The sequence below is a fragment of the Siniperca chuatsi genome, linkage group LG10, assembly GCF_020085105.1.
Source record: "Siniperca chuatsi isolate FFG_IHB_CAS linkage group LG10, ASM2008510v1, whole genome shotgun sequence".
In the NCBI taxonomy this organism is placed as follows: Eukaryota; Metazoa; Chordata; class Actinopteri; order Centrarchiformes; family Sinipercidae; genus Siniperca; species Siniperca chuatsi.
Window position 1 is genome coordinate 22,393,979 of NC_058051.1, and position 16,594 is coordinate 22,410,572.

The window sequence follows — 16,594 nt, forward strand, 5'->3', positions numbered from 1 at the left end:
GGACTGGACTAGAAAACAATTATCAAAGGGTGATTTTGCTTTTCTTTTTTCAGTTTATTTTGTCATTTTACAGGAGAAAAATAACCTGTAAAATATGTTCTTCTACAAAATAATTTGTAGTAACACACATGGAGTTCCTTGATCCCACTCATGACACTTGAGATTATCATGACAATGAAGAGACAATGAGGATGGAAAAGCACAGAGAGAGAAAAAGGTTTCTAATGCGTTGTACTTTATGAGCTTATTATTTGTTTTTTAATGTAGCATCTTCATTTGTAAAGTAACCACTAACTACAACTGTCAGATATATGTAGTGGAGTCCAAAGTACAATATTTTCCTCTGAAATGGAGTAAAAGTATGAAGTAACATAATATGGAAATATTCCACTAAAGTACCTCAAAATTGTAGTCAAGTACAGTACTTGTGAATGTACTTAGTTACATTGCACCACTGCAATTACCAAAGCATGATCAATTTCAATTCCTTGCCTGCTCGATGGACAAAAGATTCAACTGAATGCTGTCGCCCCCCTTTGGTAAGACATGAGGTTCGCAGGTGGCTGTGGAGGGTTATGGACAATATTGCTACAGGCAGACTGAGTCCTCTATTAGCATTGGATTTCTTTCCAAGGACTTTCTCTCCCTTCCCTCTGTCTCGCTTACCCATTGTCTCTCCCCACCTGCTTACCCATTGTCTATCCCCACCTGCTTGCCACAGCAAGAGTCCTTAAGAAACCTGAAAACCCATTAAAAGGTAGTGCTTGTTATTTGCAAAATACCCCATTTTATTGTGAAAACAACATGATTCATTCCAGCCCACTGCCCTTTTGTGATTCAAGACTGTATTGCCCAACAATCTGCATGATACACAAGAGTAAATGTCTGGAATGGGGATTATGCCATAATGTGTGTCAAAACCAGTTAAGATATTTTCACTCTGGCTGGCACTGTTTTGAACCAGTGCAGCTAAAAACCCAACAGACTGGTCAACATTTCTTAAAAGCATGTACGGAGAGTCTCATAAAAATAAATGTGCTTGTTTTTGTGTCTTACAATACTTACCATTCAAATGGATATATTTAGTGACAAAGTTGTGACTTGTACTAGAGTATTCATATTTTATGCTTCTTTATATTTCTACTCCACTTCATTTCATAGACAAATATTCTTTTTACTTGACTACATTTATTTAGACAGCTATAGTTACTATAGTTAATTTGCAGATTAACATTTTACATACAAAACATGTGATTACCTAATAAAATATTATGAATTACATTTACAATTACTATAAATTACCAAATATCAAACCAAGACCAAACCAAACCAATAACATTGACATGGGCATTTTTTCCGCATAATGTTTAATTTTAAGTGGAATTTGTTTATAACAATTTTACTTACTGTACTTTTACTTAAATAAAAGTTTTGAATGGACTTTTCATAGAGTGTTCTTACATTGTGGTATCATTACTTTGATTTACTGATCTGAAATCGTCTTCCACCACTGGATATATTAATCACATATAATAATTAAAAACAATTAGAAATCATGTCTATATTAATCTCCAATTGAAGGGGTTTTTCCTTGCAACAAGCTGTGATACAATCAAGTTGTACTATTAAGCCTTTTATAGATATTGTTTCTGAAGAGACACCAGTCTCTGGCAAAATAGAACTACTAAAATGTGTCATCCGCCTCTGTAAAGGAGACGTATTAATTGTACCTCTAAAAAATATAAACCAGAGTTTGATTAATTTCCAATAACAGAATCAATCCAAATATTGATGACAAAATCAGACTAAATACAAATTTAAAAAGGTATTTTTCATTTTATTGACGTCTTGCATTCTAAAAGAACAATGAAACAAGGCATTTTTTTTAATCAGCAGAAGAACATAAAAGCCAGGTCAAGGCTACTGTACTGACACTTATGGCCATGTTAAAAAAACAAAGAAACAAAAACTGTACATTTTCTGTACAAAACTGACTACTGACTATTTCCAACTATAAATGCACATCGAGTAGTTGAATTTACAAGTGATCAATAACGTTTAAGAAGCATTTAGGCATAATCAAATAACAAAAATAAACGCATGTACTTTGATTACAACAAGACACTAGAACATACTGAACTCAAATACCTCTGAGCATTTCCATATCAAGCCACAACGTTTGATCTTTCGCATGGCTTTGCCTGCAGGTCATGTTAAAATTTCAATAAGACAGACAGCCACTTTCCTTGAGAAAAATACATTCGATGTCTGTCATGCTGTAGCATCTCTATCCAATGTCATGATACTAAGCATTTTTGTAGTTCATAAGCCTTACTGTCCTGTCTCATGTGTTATGATTTGTTTAATGTCTAACTTGGCTCGACATTACTTTTATTTCTATCATGGTCCATACTTTGATTGTTTTTAGTTTCTACGCACGCACCATGAATCCCCTGCTTATCAGTTTCATTGCCCTCTTCCTTTTTTTCTTCTCCACCCCCTGTGCCTGCATCTACAGGTGTGCTTGTTTTATCAGCAAGACTTTTCTCCTGCTCCTGTCTTTGCCCTTTGACCAACTCTCTTTCTCGACTCACTGATCTACCTCTACTCCAGTCCCTGTCTGTTGGGTGACCTATTTGTTTACGTTTCGGACTAAAGACATCAGGATTGTTGATCCTACGATTTGGGAATCGTATGAGACCTTCTGTTGGAGTGGGAAGTAAGGCAGCTCTGTGTCTCTGGGGTTTTACTGCTTGCTGATTTTGTAGGTTGTCAAAACCGGGGCACGCGTTTCCTCCACTGTTTTGACCTGGACCTAGGGGCCCACTGTACGGTGCAGAATGTGGATCACTAGGGCCTTGGAATCTGGTAACCTGATAAGGACTATTGAAATTAGGTGATGCTGGCTCAGATCCCCTGGAGTCTAATCCTGGCCCCTCAGTGTTTGTATCCCACCTCCCAGGCCCATGTCTTATATCTGAACTTTCAGGTGCTGGCCCCCTCACATCTGTTTTATCAGGCCCTTGCCTTCTCATGTCTGGACCTCTCCTTTCCCTCCTAAAATCATGCTCAAATCCTTGTCTACCTGTTCCAGGGCTGTCCATGTCTACGCCTCGCCTTTCAGATCCTAGCCCCCCACAATCTGAAAACCTCCCATCAGTCCCTGGACCTTCAATGTTTGAATTTCTGTGTTCAGGCCCTGGACGTCTTAAATCTGGACCTCCAAGACCTCTCCTGTTTGGGCATGAATTCATGAAGTCTGGACCTCCCCTATGATCCCCAGGTCCTTCCGTGTTTGGCCCTCTCATATTACCGCTGAAGTCTGGCTGCTTCCAGTCATTCCCCATATCTGGATCCCCTCTCACATCTGATCCTAGTCCTCTCATGCCTGGACCTCTGCTATCATGGCCTTGTCCTCTATTGTCTGGATCTCTTTTTCCTCTGAAAAATGGTCCAGGCCCCCATCTGTTTGGCCCAGCACCCCCTCTATCAGGCTCTCTCCATTCATTTCCAGGTCCTCCCCTACCGGGCCCTGGGCATACAATATCTGGGTCATCCTTGAATGGCCCTGGACCATTGCAACCAGGACCACTAAAATCATCTCCTGGACCTCTCAAAGGCCCTGTAAATTGCCTATTTGGTCTTTCTTGTATGGGCCTTGGCCCCCTCCTTCCAGGGCCTCTCCATTCCATACAAGGACCCTGCCTACTATGTTCTTGAACCTGCTCATCTGAACCTTCTTGGATGGGCCCTGGACCCTTGTTGCCATGTCTCTTCCAATCATCTCCTGAACATTCGCTTTCATTTCCTACAGCCTCCATATTGGGCCCTCTCCCATCTGACCAACATTCCTCTGTGTCTGTGCCTCTCCTATCAGGTGCAGAGCCCCTGAAGTCTAGCCCTTTCCATCTGTCTCCCCGATTTAGGCTGCTCATATCTGGCCCTGGTCCTCTTGTGTTTCTCTTCATAGGCCCTGGACCCCTCAAGTTTCGACCTGTTCTATCAGGTCCTGGGCCCTCTATATCTGGACTTTCTTGGATAGGTTCTGAGCCTCCAAAGTCAGCCCCTCCCCAGTCATCTCTTCTATTTCTTAGACCTTCTGTATTTGGACCTTTCTGCCTGATGCCTGGGCCTCTAAAATCTGGACCACCTGATCTTCTCCAATCAGGTCCTGGGCCCTCCATATCTGGACCTCTCCTTTCAGGCCCAGGTTCACTGAAACCTGAGCCTCCTGGTTCTTGTCTGTCAGGCCCTAGGCCCTCAATGTGTGGATATCTATCTTCACAACTTGGCCCTCTAAAATTTGGACCTCTTGGAACTTTCCTATTGGGCCCTGGACCCTCCATAACAGTTCTTCCAGGCCTCACTCCTCTGAAGTGTGGACCTCTCCTATCAGACTCCATATCCTCCATATCTGGAGGTCTTCTTTCTGGCTCAAGACCCCTGAACTGTGGGCCTCCTGGAAAGCCCCTGCTGTTGCCTGTTCCCTTCATATCTGGAGGTCTTCTATCTGGCCCAGGTCCTCTGAAATTTGGACCTTCTGGACCACTCCTGTCAGGCCCTGGGCCCTCTATGATTGGACCTGAATGCTGAAGCCCTGGTCTCCTCATATTTGGACCTCCTGGCCCTCTCCTGTTGGGCCCTGGACCCTCCATTCCAGAACCTGATCTTTCCAGCCTTGGTCCCCTGATGTCTGGACCTCTCCTGTCAGGCTCTGGGCCTTCCATATTTGGATGTCCACTTTCTGGACCAGTTCTTTCAGGCCCCAGTCCTATGACATACGGCCCAGGGCCCCTTATATATGGCCCTCTCCTATCAGGACCCAGTCCACCACTGTTTTGATCTCCTGATCCTCTCCTGTCAGGCCCTTGACCCTGCATAGAGGGAACTCTCCTTTCACACCCAGGCCCTCTTAAGTCTGGACCGCCTGGTCCTCTCCTGTCAGGCCCTGGTCCATCCACGACCAGACCTCTCCTTTCAGGCCCCGGTCCCTGGAAGTTTGGACCTCCTGGGCCTCTCATATCAGGCTCTTGACTGTCCATAGAGCGACCTCTCCTTTCATGTCCTGGTCCACTAAAATCTGGAACTCCCAATTCTCTCCTGTCAGGTCCCGGACCACCCATAGCAGGACCTCTCCTTTCAGGTCCTGGTCCTCTGAAATCTGGACATCCAGGTCCTCTATTATCAAGCCCATGACGCTCCATAGATAAACTTCTCCTCTCAGGCCCTGGTTCTCTGAAATCTGGACCTCCTGGTCTTCCTCTGTCAGGTCCTGGAGCCTCCATAGATAAGCCTTTGTTTTCAGGCCCTGGTACACTGAAATCTGGACCTCCTGGTCCTCTTCTGTCAGGTCCTGGAGCCTCCATAGCTGGACTTCTCCTTCCAGGTCCCGGTCCTCTGAAATCAGGACATAAAGATCCTCTCCTATCAAGCCCATGATGCTCGATAGATAAACTTCTCCTCTTAGGCCCTGGTCCTCTGAAATCTGGACCTCCTGGTCCTCTTATGTCAGGTCCTGGAGCCTCCATAGATAAGCCTTTACTTTCAGGCCCTAGTCCTCTGAAATCCGGACCTCCAGGACCTCTCCTGTCGGTCCCAGGACCCTCCATAGCAGGACCTCTCCTTTCAGGTCCCGGGCCTCTGAAATTTAGACCTCCAGGTCCTTGCCTGTCAGTCCCAGGACCCTCTATTGCTGGACCTCTCCTTTCAGGCCCTGGTCCCCAGACATCTTGATCTCCTGGTCCTCTCCTGTCAGGCCCTGGACCAACCATATCAGGACCTCTCCTTTCAGGCCATGATTCCCTGAAATCTGGACCTGCTGGTCCTCTCCTGTTAGGCCCAGGACCCTCCATAGCTAGACCTCTCCTTTCAAGGCCTGGTCCCACAAAGTCTGGACCCCCTGGTCCTCTCATGCCAGGTCCTAAATTGTCATTAGTTGGACCTTTCCTTTCAGGCTCTGGTCTCCTGAAATCTGGACCTCCTGGTCCTCTCCTGTCATGCATTGGGACGACCATATCAGGTCCTGGTCCCATGAAATCTGGACCTCCTGGTCCTCTCCTGTCATGCATTGGGACCTCCACATCAGGTCCTCTTCTTTCAAGTCCTGGTCCAAAGAAATCTGGAACTCCTGGTCCTCTCCTGTCATGCATTGGGACCTCCATATCAGGCCCTCTCCTTTCAAGTCCTGGTCCAATGAAATCTGGACCTCCTGGTCCTCTCCTGTCATGCATTGGGACCTCCATTTCAGGTCCTCTCCTTTCAAGTCCTGGTCCAATGAAATCTGGACCTCCTGGTCCTCTCCTGTCACGCATTGGGACCTCCATATCAGGTCCTATCTTTAAAGGTCCTGGTGCCATGAAATCCGGACCCCTTGGTCTTCTTTTGTCAGGCCCCTGGCTTTCCATGTTTGGACCTCTCCTATCAGGCTGATGGACTCTCCAATCATCTTGCATAAATGACTCTCCTCTAACTGGACCCGATCCTCTCCTATCTGGCCCTCTCCAATCATCTCTTATGTCTGACCCTGGGCCACTCCAATCTGGATCCCCCATATGTGGACCCAGGCCTTTATTTTGACTCCTCTGACCCCTCATATCAGGACCAACAAGACCTGGTCCTGGACCCCTCCAATCTGGATTTGTAATGTTTGGCATGGGACCTGTGTCTTCTTGAGCCATTTGTTCATTTCTCCTCTCTAGCCATAGACCCTCTATATTTCTTACTTGCATGTCTGCATCCCTCCTATTTGGACCTGTTTCTCCAATGTCTCTACCTGAACTCCTTGCATGTGACTCACTTCTATCAGCCCTTGTATCTGAACCACCAACAGTACCCATATCTTGACAAGGCCCCATATAACTTCTTTCTGTCGTATCTGGCCTTCTTAATTCATGCAGAGTTTCTGATTCTCTCATGTCAGGGACATGCACACTCCTTTCAACCCTAATATCTGGCCGTGGTTCCTTGAAATGTTCTCTAGGCCCACAACTGTCTTGTCCAATGCAGGACATGTTTGACCCACCACTTTCATAATTTATGTTTGGCCCTGGTCCTCTCATGGGTACATCTCGTCCTCTTCGTGGGCCCCGCCTTTCATCTGTCATTGCTGGAGTTAGTCTATCTGCTCTTAGATCTATACCATCTGAACCTGTAGATGTATTGGAATCTAAACTCCTTTCTCGACTACCACCCACCCTGCTCAAATCTGCATGTCTTCCATATGGCTGAAAACCCCTTTTCCAAGGGCCCCTTTCCTCTAAAACTGGACTACCATCATGCCTTGATTGCCTCTGAACTCTTTCTGAGCCCCTAAAAGATGGACCTGGACTCCTTATATCTCGAATTGGTTCTCTTACATCTCCACCACTCATAGCAGATCTCATACCCCAAGTATGTGGACTTTCACCTGTATCTTTTCGGCCTCTACCTCTTCCTATAATATTTGGAGCCCTACCCTCTACCTGTGGACCCTCAAAATATTGATCTCTCCCTATTTCCATCACACCTGGGTTTTCTGACTGTGTTTGCTCCTCTGTCTTAAGACACAGTAAACCTTTCTGCAGACACCGGACATCTTTGCTTTTTCTCTCATCAACTAATATAGGCCCCTTTGTATCTGGACTTGGATGATACATAGGTAAAAAAAGCTCCATTGACCCTGAGCCCCTGTCAGGCCCAGGTCTATCTGACAAAGGGCCCTTCATGAGTGGATCTCTCTTCTCATTCTGTAGGCCCGATCCTCCCATATGTGAATTTGTAACCGCTGGTACAAGCATTTTCCCTCTCGTTTCTGGTTCACACTGTCTCACATCAGGTCCTGGACCTTTTACTTCTGGGTTCACACCTTGCATACTAGAACTATTTACAGGTTCTGTCATATCTGGTCCTGTATTCTTAATAACTGGACCACTCACACCTGGATGTTTTGTCATAGGGTCTATTTCAGGTCCTGAGCCCTGAATATCTGAGCCTGTGGCTAGATTAGAATGTCCTCCCCCATGACCCAGTGTTTCTGGATGCCTTAAGTCTGGACTTTCCCAATTTCTAACATCTGATATTGGACCTCCAACAGTAGACCACAGTATATTGGACATTGTTGCTTGACCACCAATAGGCAGATAATTATTTTCAACTTTAACAAGTGGCACTGAGACACTGGTGTATGTCTCAGGATCGCTGATTTCCTCAATCTTTACAGAGTCACTCTTTGCTATGCAGCTAGGTTTTACAAACTGTGGCTCTGGATCAGGGCTCTGAGGAGAATCTCGAATGGGTGGATCAATTTCTCTTAAAGGAACTGTACTTTCAATTTTGTTTTTAAGCAGAATTTCCTGTTGAGAGGGTTTATCCACCTGTGTAGAAGAACCACTACCAGTGTCGTCATGATCACTGACTGAATTTTTTTGAAGCTCCTGGGATTTTGGTGGTTCTGAAATCTCAAGCTTCACATTGTGAAGAAGTTCATGTGAATAGGGAGAAAAGTCTTTATCAGGGCTCTCAACAAGGTTACATTTTAACTGATGTCCATCCGGGTAATTTTTAACAGTAACCGAGGTACATGATGATGTGTTACTCTCTATAAATTGTCCAACAACAGTGTCTGATGAGTCTGGAGCATTACAGGGAACACTTACATGCTTTGATTTCTCAAGGACTTGAGGGGGAGGTCCTCTGTGCTGTTTTGGTGAAAGGGTGAGAGGGGATGATGGGGATCTTCTACGCCCATGAGAATGTCGGCGTGCGGAATGCTCTTTACGATGGTGACCCTGGCGTTCAGACTGGGCTCTAGCTCTATGCCTGGACCTATCCCTTTCACTTCTTCTGTGTCTGTCTCTACGTCTCTGAGAATGTGAAGGTGACCTTCTTGAAGGACTTCTATGGCGGTCCCTTTCACGATGACTCCGCCTTTTTGGTGACGACCTTCGTTTTCTGCTGTGGTATGAATTCGGAGGAGTGCCCTTGCGGCTGGCACTACGCCCTGTTCTAGACAAAGATAAATCACAAGTCTTTATATTGACTCCTTGAAATACATCCTCTTGAATTTCATTAAAAAGTGATTCGTCCTCAGGATCATAAGCTACGTCAGAGTCTTCAATCTCTCCAGCAGATGAATAATTGTTACTTTCCTCAACATTTTCCTGGGTTTCATCTTGCTCTGTAACAGCATCTGTATCATTTTTTAAATTAGGGGTGGCAGTTGTGTCTTCCAGCTTAACAGTTTGTGAATCCACATTTGAACTGTCCACAGTCTCTGTAAGGCTGCTGGTCTTGTCTGTTGATTCTGAAGGCCTTGACTCTGTTTGAATTATTCCACTCTGCAGAGATGACAGCTGGCTGAGAGGCAAAGATTTTGGCGGGGGAGACATCAGGGAATCAGAAACAGAAAAGTGAGCCATGAACATACCCACAGCCTCTCTCTGTTGACGTAGTGCTTCTTCCTGCTCCTTCAACTGCCGTTTTTGCTCTTCAATCTGCTTATTGAGCTCCTCAAGCATTCGCTGTTGTTCAGTTAGTGTTGCAGCTGAGACAACCACAGTGCCTGTAGGAAGGTTCTCAGTTACTCCAGCTGGGGTAGAATTTTGCGCTGGAGTGAAAATGGGAGCTGGCGTTACGGCCTGGGTGGAAATTGGGGTTGGGCATGATGGAGAATCTGATGTTTGAGTTGGAACAGGGGGCTTTGTTACAGTGATATCACTTTGAATATCTGCGAAGATAGTCTCGTCCTCTGGATCATAGGCCACATCATCCTCTACAAAGCCTGATACTGCAGGCCCATCAGCCTTAATTTTTTCTTTGCTCTGTGGGGCAACCATTCCATATCCTTTTGCTGGATCATACTCCTCTTCTGGGTCATATGGTCGGTCAAAGTCATTTTCCTCTTCTTCTATTTCTTTGACTTTGGATTTCTGTCCATACTGTTGGACAATTGGATCCACCATTGACCCAGACACCTGAGAAAAAACTGGAAGCTTCTTAACACGAACTGCTGATGTTGTTGAATTTCCATCAGAAGAGTCAGTTTGCTTATTGAGGAACAAAGTCTTCAAGATAGTCTGCAGCGGTGTCTTATCACTGGATGCTGTTATGGGATTCATCTTATTAGAGGTGGACTGAGTGGCAGCAACAGAAGCTGAGACAGAAACAGGAGGGTTTGCTTTAATGGAAATCAAAAGAGATGGTATGGTAACTGAGCCAGAAGAGGAAGACTCTGATGGTGACCCAGGGCAAGATGGTGAACCAGGAGGGGTGGTGCTAGCAGGAGTCTCTGGATCGTAGGGTTGGAATATTTCCAATTTGTCAGAACCATAGAGAACAGGAGGTTTTGGGATCCACATAGGGTCTTTGGACATTTGAACTTTGGGTCTCTTCTCTTCAATTTCCTGAGGCAAGCTTCCTGGACGTTTTGCCTTCTGAATGATTGCCAGTCCCAGAAGAAGATTGGGCCGGTTTTTTTCAAGCCCTGTAAAAAAAAAAAAAGTGAGATAAATAAATCATTAGTACAAGTCTAAATTAAATACTGACAATTGGCTTCCTGTTGTTCAATTTTTTTCTAAATGCTTGACTGAAAATTTTGGTCAGAAAGGTTAGATAAATATTCAAATTTACATGTGTGGGTGGACCTTTCATTAGGGCTGGGACCAGTAATTGATTTATCAATAATTACAAAAAACTCCAATAATTAAAATGACACATTCTACATGCTGAGTTGACACCAAACATGAAATGCAAGATGAAATCAAAACCACATTTGAACCTTAAAACTCATAATTGACTAATGACTAAATGAAACTATTTCCTGGTAAACACCTCTGCCAGGTGTTGTCTGTATTGTCAGCTAAAGAAAAAACTTTCTAGAGTAAAAACTGGATACATTTTGGCAATTTGTAAATAAAAACATATCACATAATCTTAATTTTAATGTAACAACTTGTTTAAAAGCATTAAGTTCACCTGAATACATGTTTAAATTAGACCTAAATCTAAATATGAATTAATGTTTTCCTTTATATTATTTGTTCTCTTTTCTTAGAGGCAAAAAACATCTGATTAAAAACCTTCAGAGGTTTACAGTTTACACTGTTTGATCCACTTGTGCCCATCCTGCAAGAAAGTCCCTTATTTTAACCAAAAGAGGGTGCACATTTTGTCGCTATAGCTCATATATAAAGCTGTTAATCTAGTTATTATTGTATTGTAATTAACAAAGACAAAAGCGTCAGTCAAGACCATTGCAATACAGGAATGGCAATATTATATATCAAGTTCTCAAGGCCCTGTAGTGGTTTAGACTCCTGTGTTCAAACATATGTGGCCCATGTGATGAATGTGGCCCAGGATTGTGCCTATTCTGCGAAACACAGGCCTATACAATTGCAAAATACTTCAAACATATCAGCATAATTATTCAATTTTGACATTTTATTGAAGTGGGATACGGGAGTGAGCGATGGGGATTAATTACTGGGGATAACATTTGTCAGGGTTTTTTTTTCAGTAGATAGTTATTTAAGTTATTAAAATAGGTGAAAGATGATTAATTTGGTGAGATATTGCTGCCTGAATATAAGCTGTTACTGCTGAGTCGTGGAGGTGTTAATACAGGTGCTCACCCAAGCCCAATAATGCAAGCGTTTATTATATAAGAAAACTATAAGCGGGAGTCGTAGCATTATCACACCTGGTCCTTCAAGAGGTTGTAGTATGGATGGGATTGACTCCTTTGCACTGAGTGGGACAAGGTATACATCCTTGATGGAACGGCTGTTATTGGCGACCACACCAAAACGACCTCTGCTGCTGAAATAGGAAAACAGGGAGACATAGGCCACCTCTTCCTCCTCTGTTGCAGGGTGAAACCGGATCACACACAACTCCTAATAAACAAAAAACAAACAAAAGAAGATGTATAATATTTATAGATTTTCAATATTATTGTACAAGACACAGAAAGAAATACTATATCTACTGCTTGCCTTTGTAACAGATGTCTTTAGTTTTGCAACATAGTCCCACACTGTTTGAGGCATGATTCTTCCTCCGATTTGTATGGTATCAGGTAGATCCTGCACACAAGAAAGATATTGTTCATATCTTTGTCAATTCAACTAATGACAATGACAAATCTTTTTGATAGAGCTCTGTGAATAAAAGTTATTATTGTGTAGTACTATACCGCTTTAAGATTTTCAGCAGATCCTGAAACCAGATATCCCTTGGTGACAAACTTGGCTACACTGAGCATGTTTAGGAAGCCTTTCCACAGTATGTCTTGTTTAGCTATGAACTGAGAAGTCTCTCCATCAGCTGGAGATTCAGATATCACAGTCCTGGGACACAAAGCACAACAGCACAATAACGATCATATCTACACATTATGCTGATTTTGCTGAAATGTATACTACTTAAAACAGAATAAAATAGAATAATTCTATTCTATGCACTTTATACTTGCATAGTTGTTTAAATACCTTGAGGATGTGCCATAAAGTCTGGGATCTGCAGTGGAAGATGGCTTCATTAAGATAGATTTAGGTAATGTTTTCGTTGGTAGTAGTGAAGAGGCTGGTGCTGAAGGTGAGGCAGATCTAGTCTCTTTAAGAGGAGCATAAGTGGCTGATTGGTTATGGGTTGTGTTACTGGGACCAGAGGTGCCACTAGACAAAGCAGGTAACCTGCTTGCCGCAGTGCGGGGGTCACGCCTTGTGATGGTTACTGTGGAGACAGCTGGAATCACAACTGGTGTGTATGCTCTCTTTCGTGTAGTAGCTTTAGGACTGTCTGGAGTTGGGGACGCAGGGGACTCCATGACAGGGGAAGCTGGAGACTCTAAAGTAGGGGAGGCTGGAGAATCCATTATGGGGGAAGCAGGGGATTCTACTATAGTCAATATTGGAGAGTCAATGGTAAGGTGGGATGAAGGATCCATTAGGGATGATGTTGGAGAATCCATGTCAGGTGAGTCAGGTGGCGCTCGCAGAGGAGAGTCATCTCCTGCAGACTTTCTCCAAGAGGGTTCATATTTATATCTTGTTTCAGAACCCTTGGGTTTTTTCTTTGCAGGTTCCTCCTCATCCCCTTCTAGTCTTTGACCTTTGGGAAGGAATAAGAATCTACTTTGAAAAACTAAATGCAACAATGGGTGGTCATTGGATAATAATGTCTACTAGGTATTGAATAGCTATTGTAAAACATATTTTTAATTCACCTGTGCATATCTTGCATTTCAGGTCAAAGAGGTGAGCTTTGTGCTCAGATGTTGTGTCCTTAAGCATACAGGCGAGAATATCTGGTACAGCACTGCCCTGGCTTGGCTGGCTTGTTCTGGTCTTGAGAGCAGGAGCAGGAAGACTTTTCTTGTGTTCCTGGGAAGCAACATATACGGATACAAACACACAAACAATAAGACTTAACCCACAAAGATATCACAACATCCTTGGCCTTTCATGAGAAACTGAATAGAAGAGACAATATAATGACCATATAAAGATTTTAAAATCCACCAATTGAATGCAAATGAGGCAAGTACACACCATACTTCTATCGGCTCTAGCAGGATTCAAACTGGGCAAATCAACCTTCACTGCTTCAGGCCTCTGCAGCAAACTTGTCGCTTTGGCAGCTGCATCCTTGACCTAGATACACACAAGCAATAGAAGAAGATAATCACTTCTGGTACAAACACTGCTTGACCCTGCTGAGCCCTGATAAGATCAATTACACTTTACCTCTGCTGTTTCTTTTGGACTTGGCTCTGATGCCTTGGTAGCCTGCATATCCTTCTGGCTCATCCTGACCAGTCTGAAGGGACTGATCTCTCCATGTACAACCCGATACAACAAGCCCTAGTGAGAACCCACAACTGGACTGTCAGTTTGCTAAAAACATAAATAACTATGAGTTGCTCTTAAAAAAAACCTTGCTAAACACATTTTTGCAATATTGAGAGCAGTGTTCAAATGTATGGTAAGAAAAGAAATCACAAAACAGAAATGGGTTTTACCAACTTTGAACAAACCTTGTTTCTTGGGTCTTTCAGGTTGAACATTATGGTTCTGTATTTGTTCATGTATTTGCTGTCTGTGTTGCGAAATATGTCAAACATCTCCATCTCAATGCTCGCGACAAGCTTTGCAACTTCACTCTCAGACATCTCCAAGTCCTCACAATCACACACCCTTGACAAATGAAAAGGCAGTTAGTCAACTAATTTATTTTGCATCACTGCTCTAACAGATTGAGATGCAATTTTTTCACTTTCATTCTTGTAAAAGTGCAAAAGCCACAAATATGTTCCTGGAGTCTATAAAGAGATGAAAATATTCCTTTGTTGTGAAGGAGTTTATGCACAGATTTATAACATCCAAAATGTGCATACTTCATGAAAATGCTACTGAAATGTAGATGACTAACAAGTATGTAATCTGGTCAGTAAAGACACACTGTAATAATAAAAACCTGGTAGCGAAATGAATCAAGGTATTTATGGTGTATCTTCCACCCCTAGATGCTGTGGGTTTATGTATGTTATTGCATGCTTATCAAATCATGTCCATGTTGTTATTATACATAAAGGTATTGGTATTTACTATTTTGGCTCCTACCACCATCACTTTGACTTTTCATAGGGTTTATTTTCAATTTACAAGTCAGATTCATCCAGAAAGTATAGTATGTGTATGACAAGACTTATCAAAAAAATCGCAGACTGAGGCTTTCATACAAGCCTGCAAAACAGTTCTCACCTTTTTATGAGGATGCTGGTGAGGGAGCGCTGGATGCTCTGTCTGACCTGGTTATTGGGCTGAGAGGGCCTGGAGGAGGGAGCACTGGGTGCAGGTGGCACCAGCAGATTTCTGGTTTCGTTCATCAGTGTGGGGGCTGAAGAAGGCTTCTGGCATGATGCTGAGGCTGACACGTGGCTGGACGGAGGCTGGGGTCCAGACTGCTTCTTTGGTATGACGTATGTGGTCTTAGTGACCATAAGGGCACCTGTTTCGTGATGTCTGGGAGCTGAGGTGGATGGGGATTGTGTGGTTGGAGACAGACTAGGTTTTGCTGGGTTGGGTGGTATATGGGTATCTGATTTTGCAGATTGCTGCTTGGACACACCACTGTTGACTGGCTCCTTTGCTTTTTCTTGAGAGTGGCTCTGTGGTGGGGCTAGCTCAGTGGCAGACTGGGAAGAGGGAGCAGCATCTGTAGATGTGTCCTCTGGAGATTGTTTTGAAGGAGTTACATCCTCACTGTCAGCCTCTACCTGTTTACTGTCCTCTTTGGCTGTTAGAAAAAAGAACAGCAGGGCATTTTGTGAATATGAAGAAATATAACTATCTATTAACTGTAACATAAACCAACATGTCACAAGATATGTAAATCAGTGGAGAGTTAAAAAACAAATAAGTATTCAAAAGTTGCTTATTGATCAAATTAACTATCCATAAATAAAAATAAATATCTGCTTTTCCCCACCTAAAAAAGGAACAGGGACTGTCACATAACACTAGATGACAGCTAAATACAAGTTATTAATGTTTTCTGTTGCTGTTAAAAGGTTTGTTTATATAAGAAATGTTTGTAAACACTTAAAAAAAATTGGCCCTGTATTTGGAATTATAACAAAATGCTGATTTTCCATCTGCAAACATAAATGTGAATAAACCTGTAACTGATATGGTCAGAGAATTACAGATAGGGCCTATAAGGCATGGTGATCTCATGATTGTAAAATTATTAGATGAAACTAGAGGCAAAAACCGACACATAAATAACAACAATGACCAATGGAAACATAAGTGTCCCTTTTCTTGCCAATTTTCATATTTTTTCTGGCATTAAGCACACATTAATACTCAATTAAATTAATTAATACTTAATTTAGTAAAGGTGGCCAAGTGACTTCATTCAGTTTGTTTACACATTAAAGATATTTTCATAATTTCCATGCATAATAATACTGTAATAAAGATTCATCAGCTCGATTAAAGACTCTAAATGTTACCAAAGCCATGTGTTGTACTTTCAGGACACAATGTCTCATGTTAGGGAAGAGTTTGGATCATTTAAATATGAATACCATGACACATACAGTATACGCTACTTTGTAAAATGCCTGGATTACTTACATCGAAGACTTAACATTGCATTAACACACACGATTTACACTAGACACATCTTTTAAAACTCTTTATCTGCTTCACATCTTAATTTATAAAATTAATTGATCAGTGAGTAGTTTCATATAAAATCATTGTCCCCATATGGAACAATGCCAGAGAGCAACACATCCACAGTGATGGCACCAATGTGAGGTTTGGGAACGCACAACAGCAGTTATTCCTGGTCTCCTCCAGTGACCTTCAGTCAGTAAAGTTTATCTTCTTGCACAGTTCTCTGGGAGGATGTAACAACATTCACCTGCTCGGTAATATCCTTCTACACTCTGTTGGCATTTTGTAAAACATTTTTCTTCAGTGCCATTTTGGAGGATATGAATGATGAGTGTTTAATATGGGATTACCGAGGCAGCGCTAATATGTTAACTAATTAAAGTCCTGTGAATGCACTTCACATTTACTACTAATGGGAATTTTATCTA

At 42.7% G+C, this 16,594-nt stretch overlaps 1 protein-coding gene across 2 annotated transcripts in view; it reads right to left on the minus strand.

Annotated features, from left to right (window-relative positions):
• Positions 1 to 1,816: 1,816 nt before the first annotated feature.
• Positions 1,817 to 16,594, minus strand: part of LOC122883584 — a 35,948-nt gene continuing 21,170 nt past the window's right edge. For both annotated transcript variants that reach the window (XM_044212485.1, XM_044212486.1), the window contains exons 8-17: positions 14,742 to 15,276; positions 14,015 to 14,174; positions 13,725 to 13,841; positions 13,530 to 13,631; positions 13,205 to 13,361; positions 12,468 to 13,089; positions 12,173 to 12,326; positions 11,973 to 12,062; positions 11,678 to 11,873; positions 1,817 to 10,459 (exon numbers count right to left, since the gene is read on the minus strand). In XM_044212485.1, the coding sequence (XP_044068420.1) occupies positions 2,370 to 10,459; positions 11,678 to 11,873; positions 11,973 to 12,062; positions 12,173 to 12,326; positions 12,468 to 13,089; positions 13,205 to 13,361; positions 13,530 to 13,631; positions 13,725 to 13,841; positions 14,015 to 14,174; positions 14,742 to 15,276 (10,223 nt within the window). In that variant the 3' untranslated portion in view covers positions 1,817 to 2,369. The remainder of the gene's footprint in view (positions 10,460 to 11,677; positions 11,874 to 11,972; positions 12,063 to 12,172; positions 12,327 to 12,467; positions 13,090 to 13,204; positions 13,362 to 13,529; positions 13,632 to 13,724; positions 13,842 to 14,014; positions 14,175 to 14,741; positions 15,277 to 16,594) is intronic.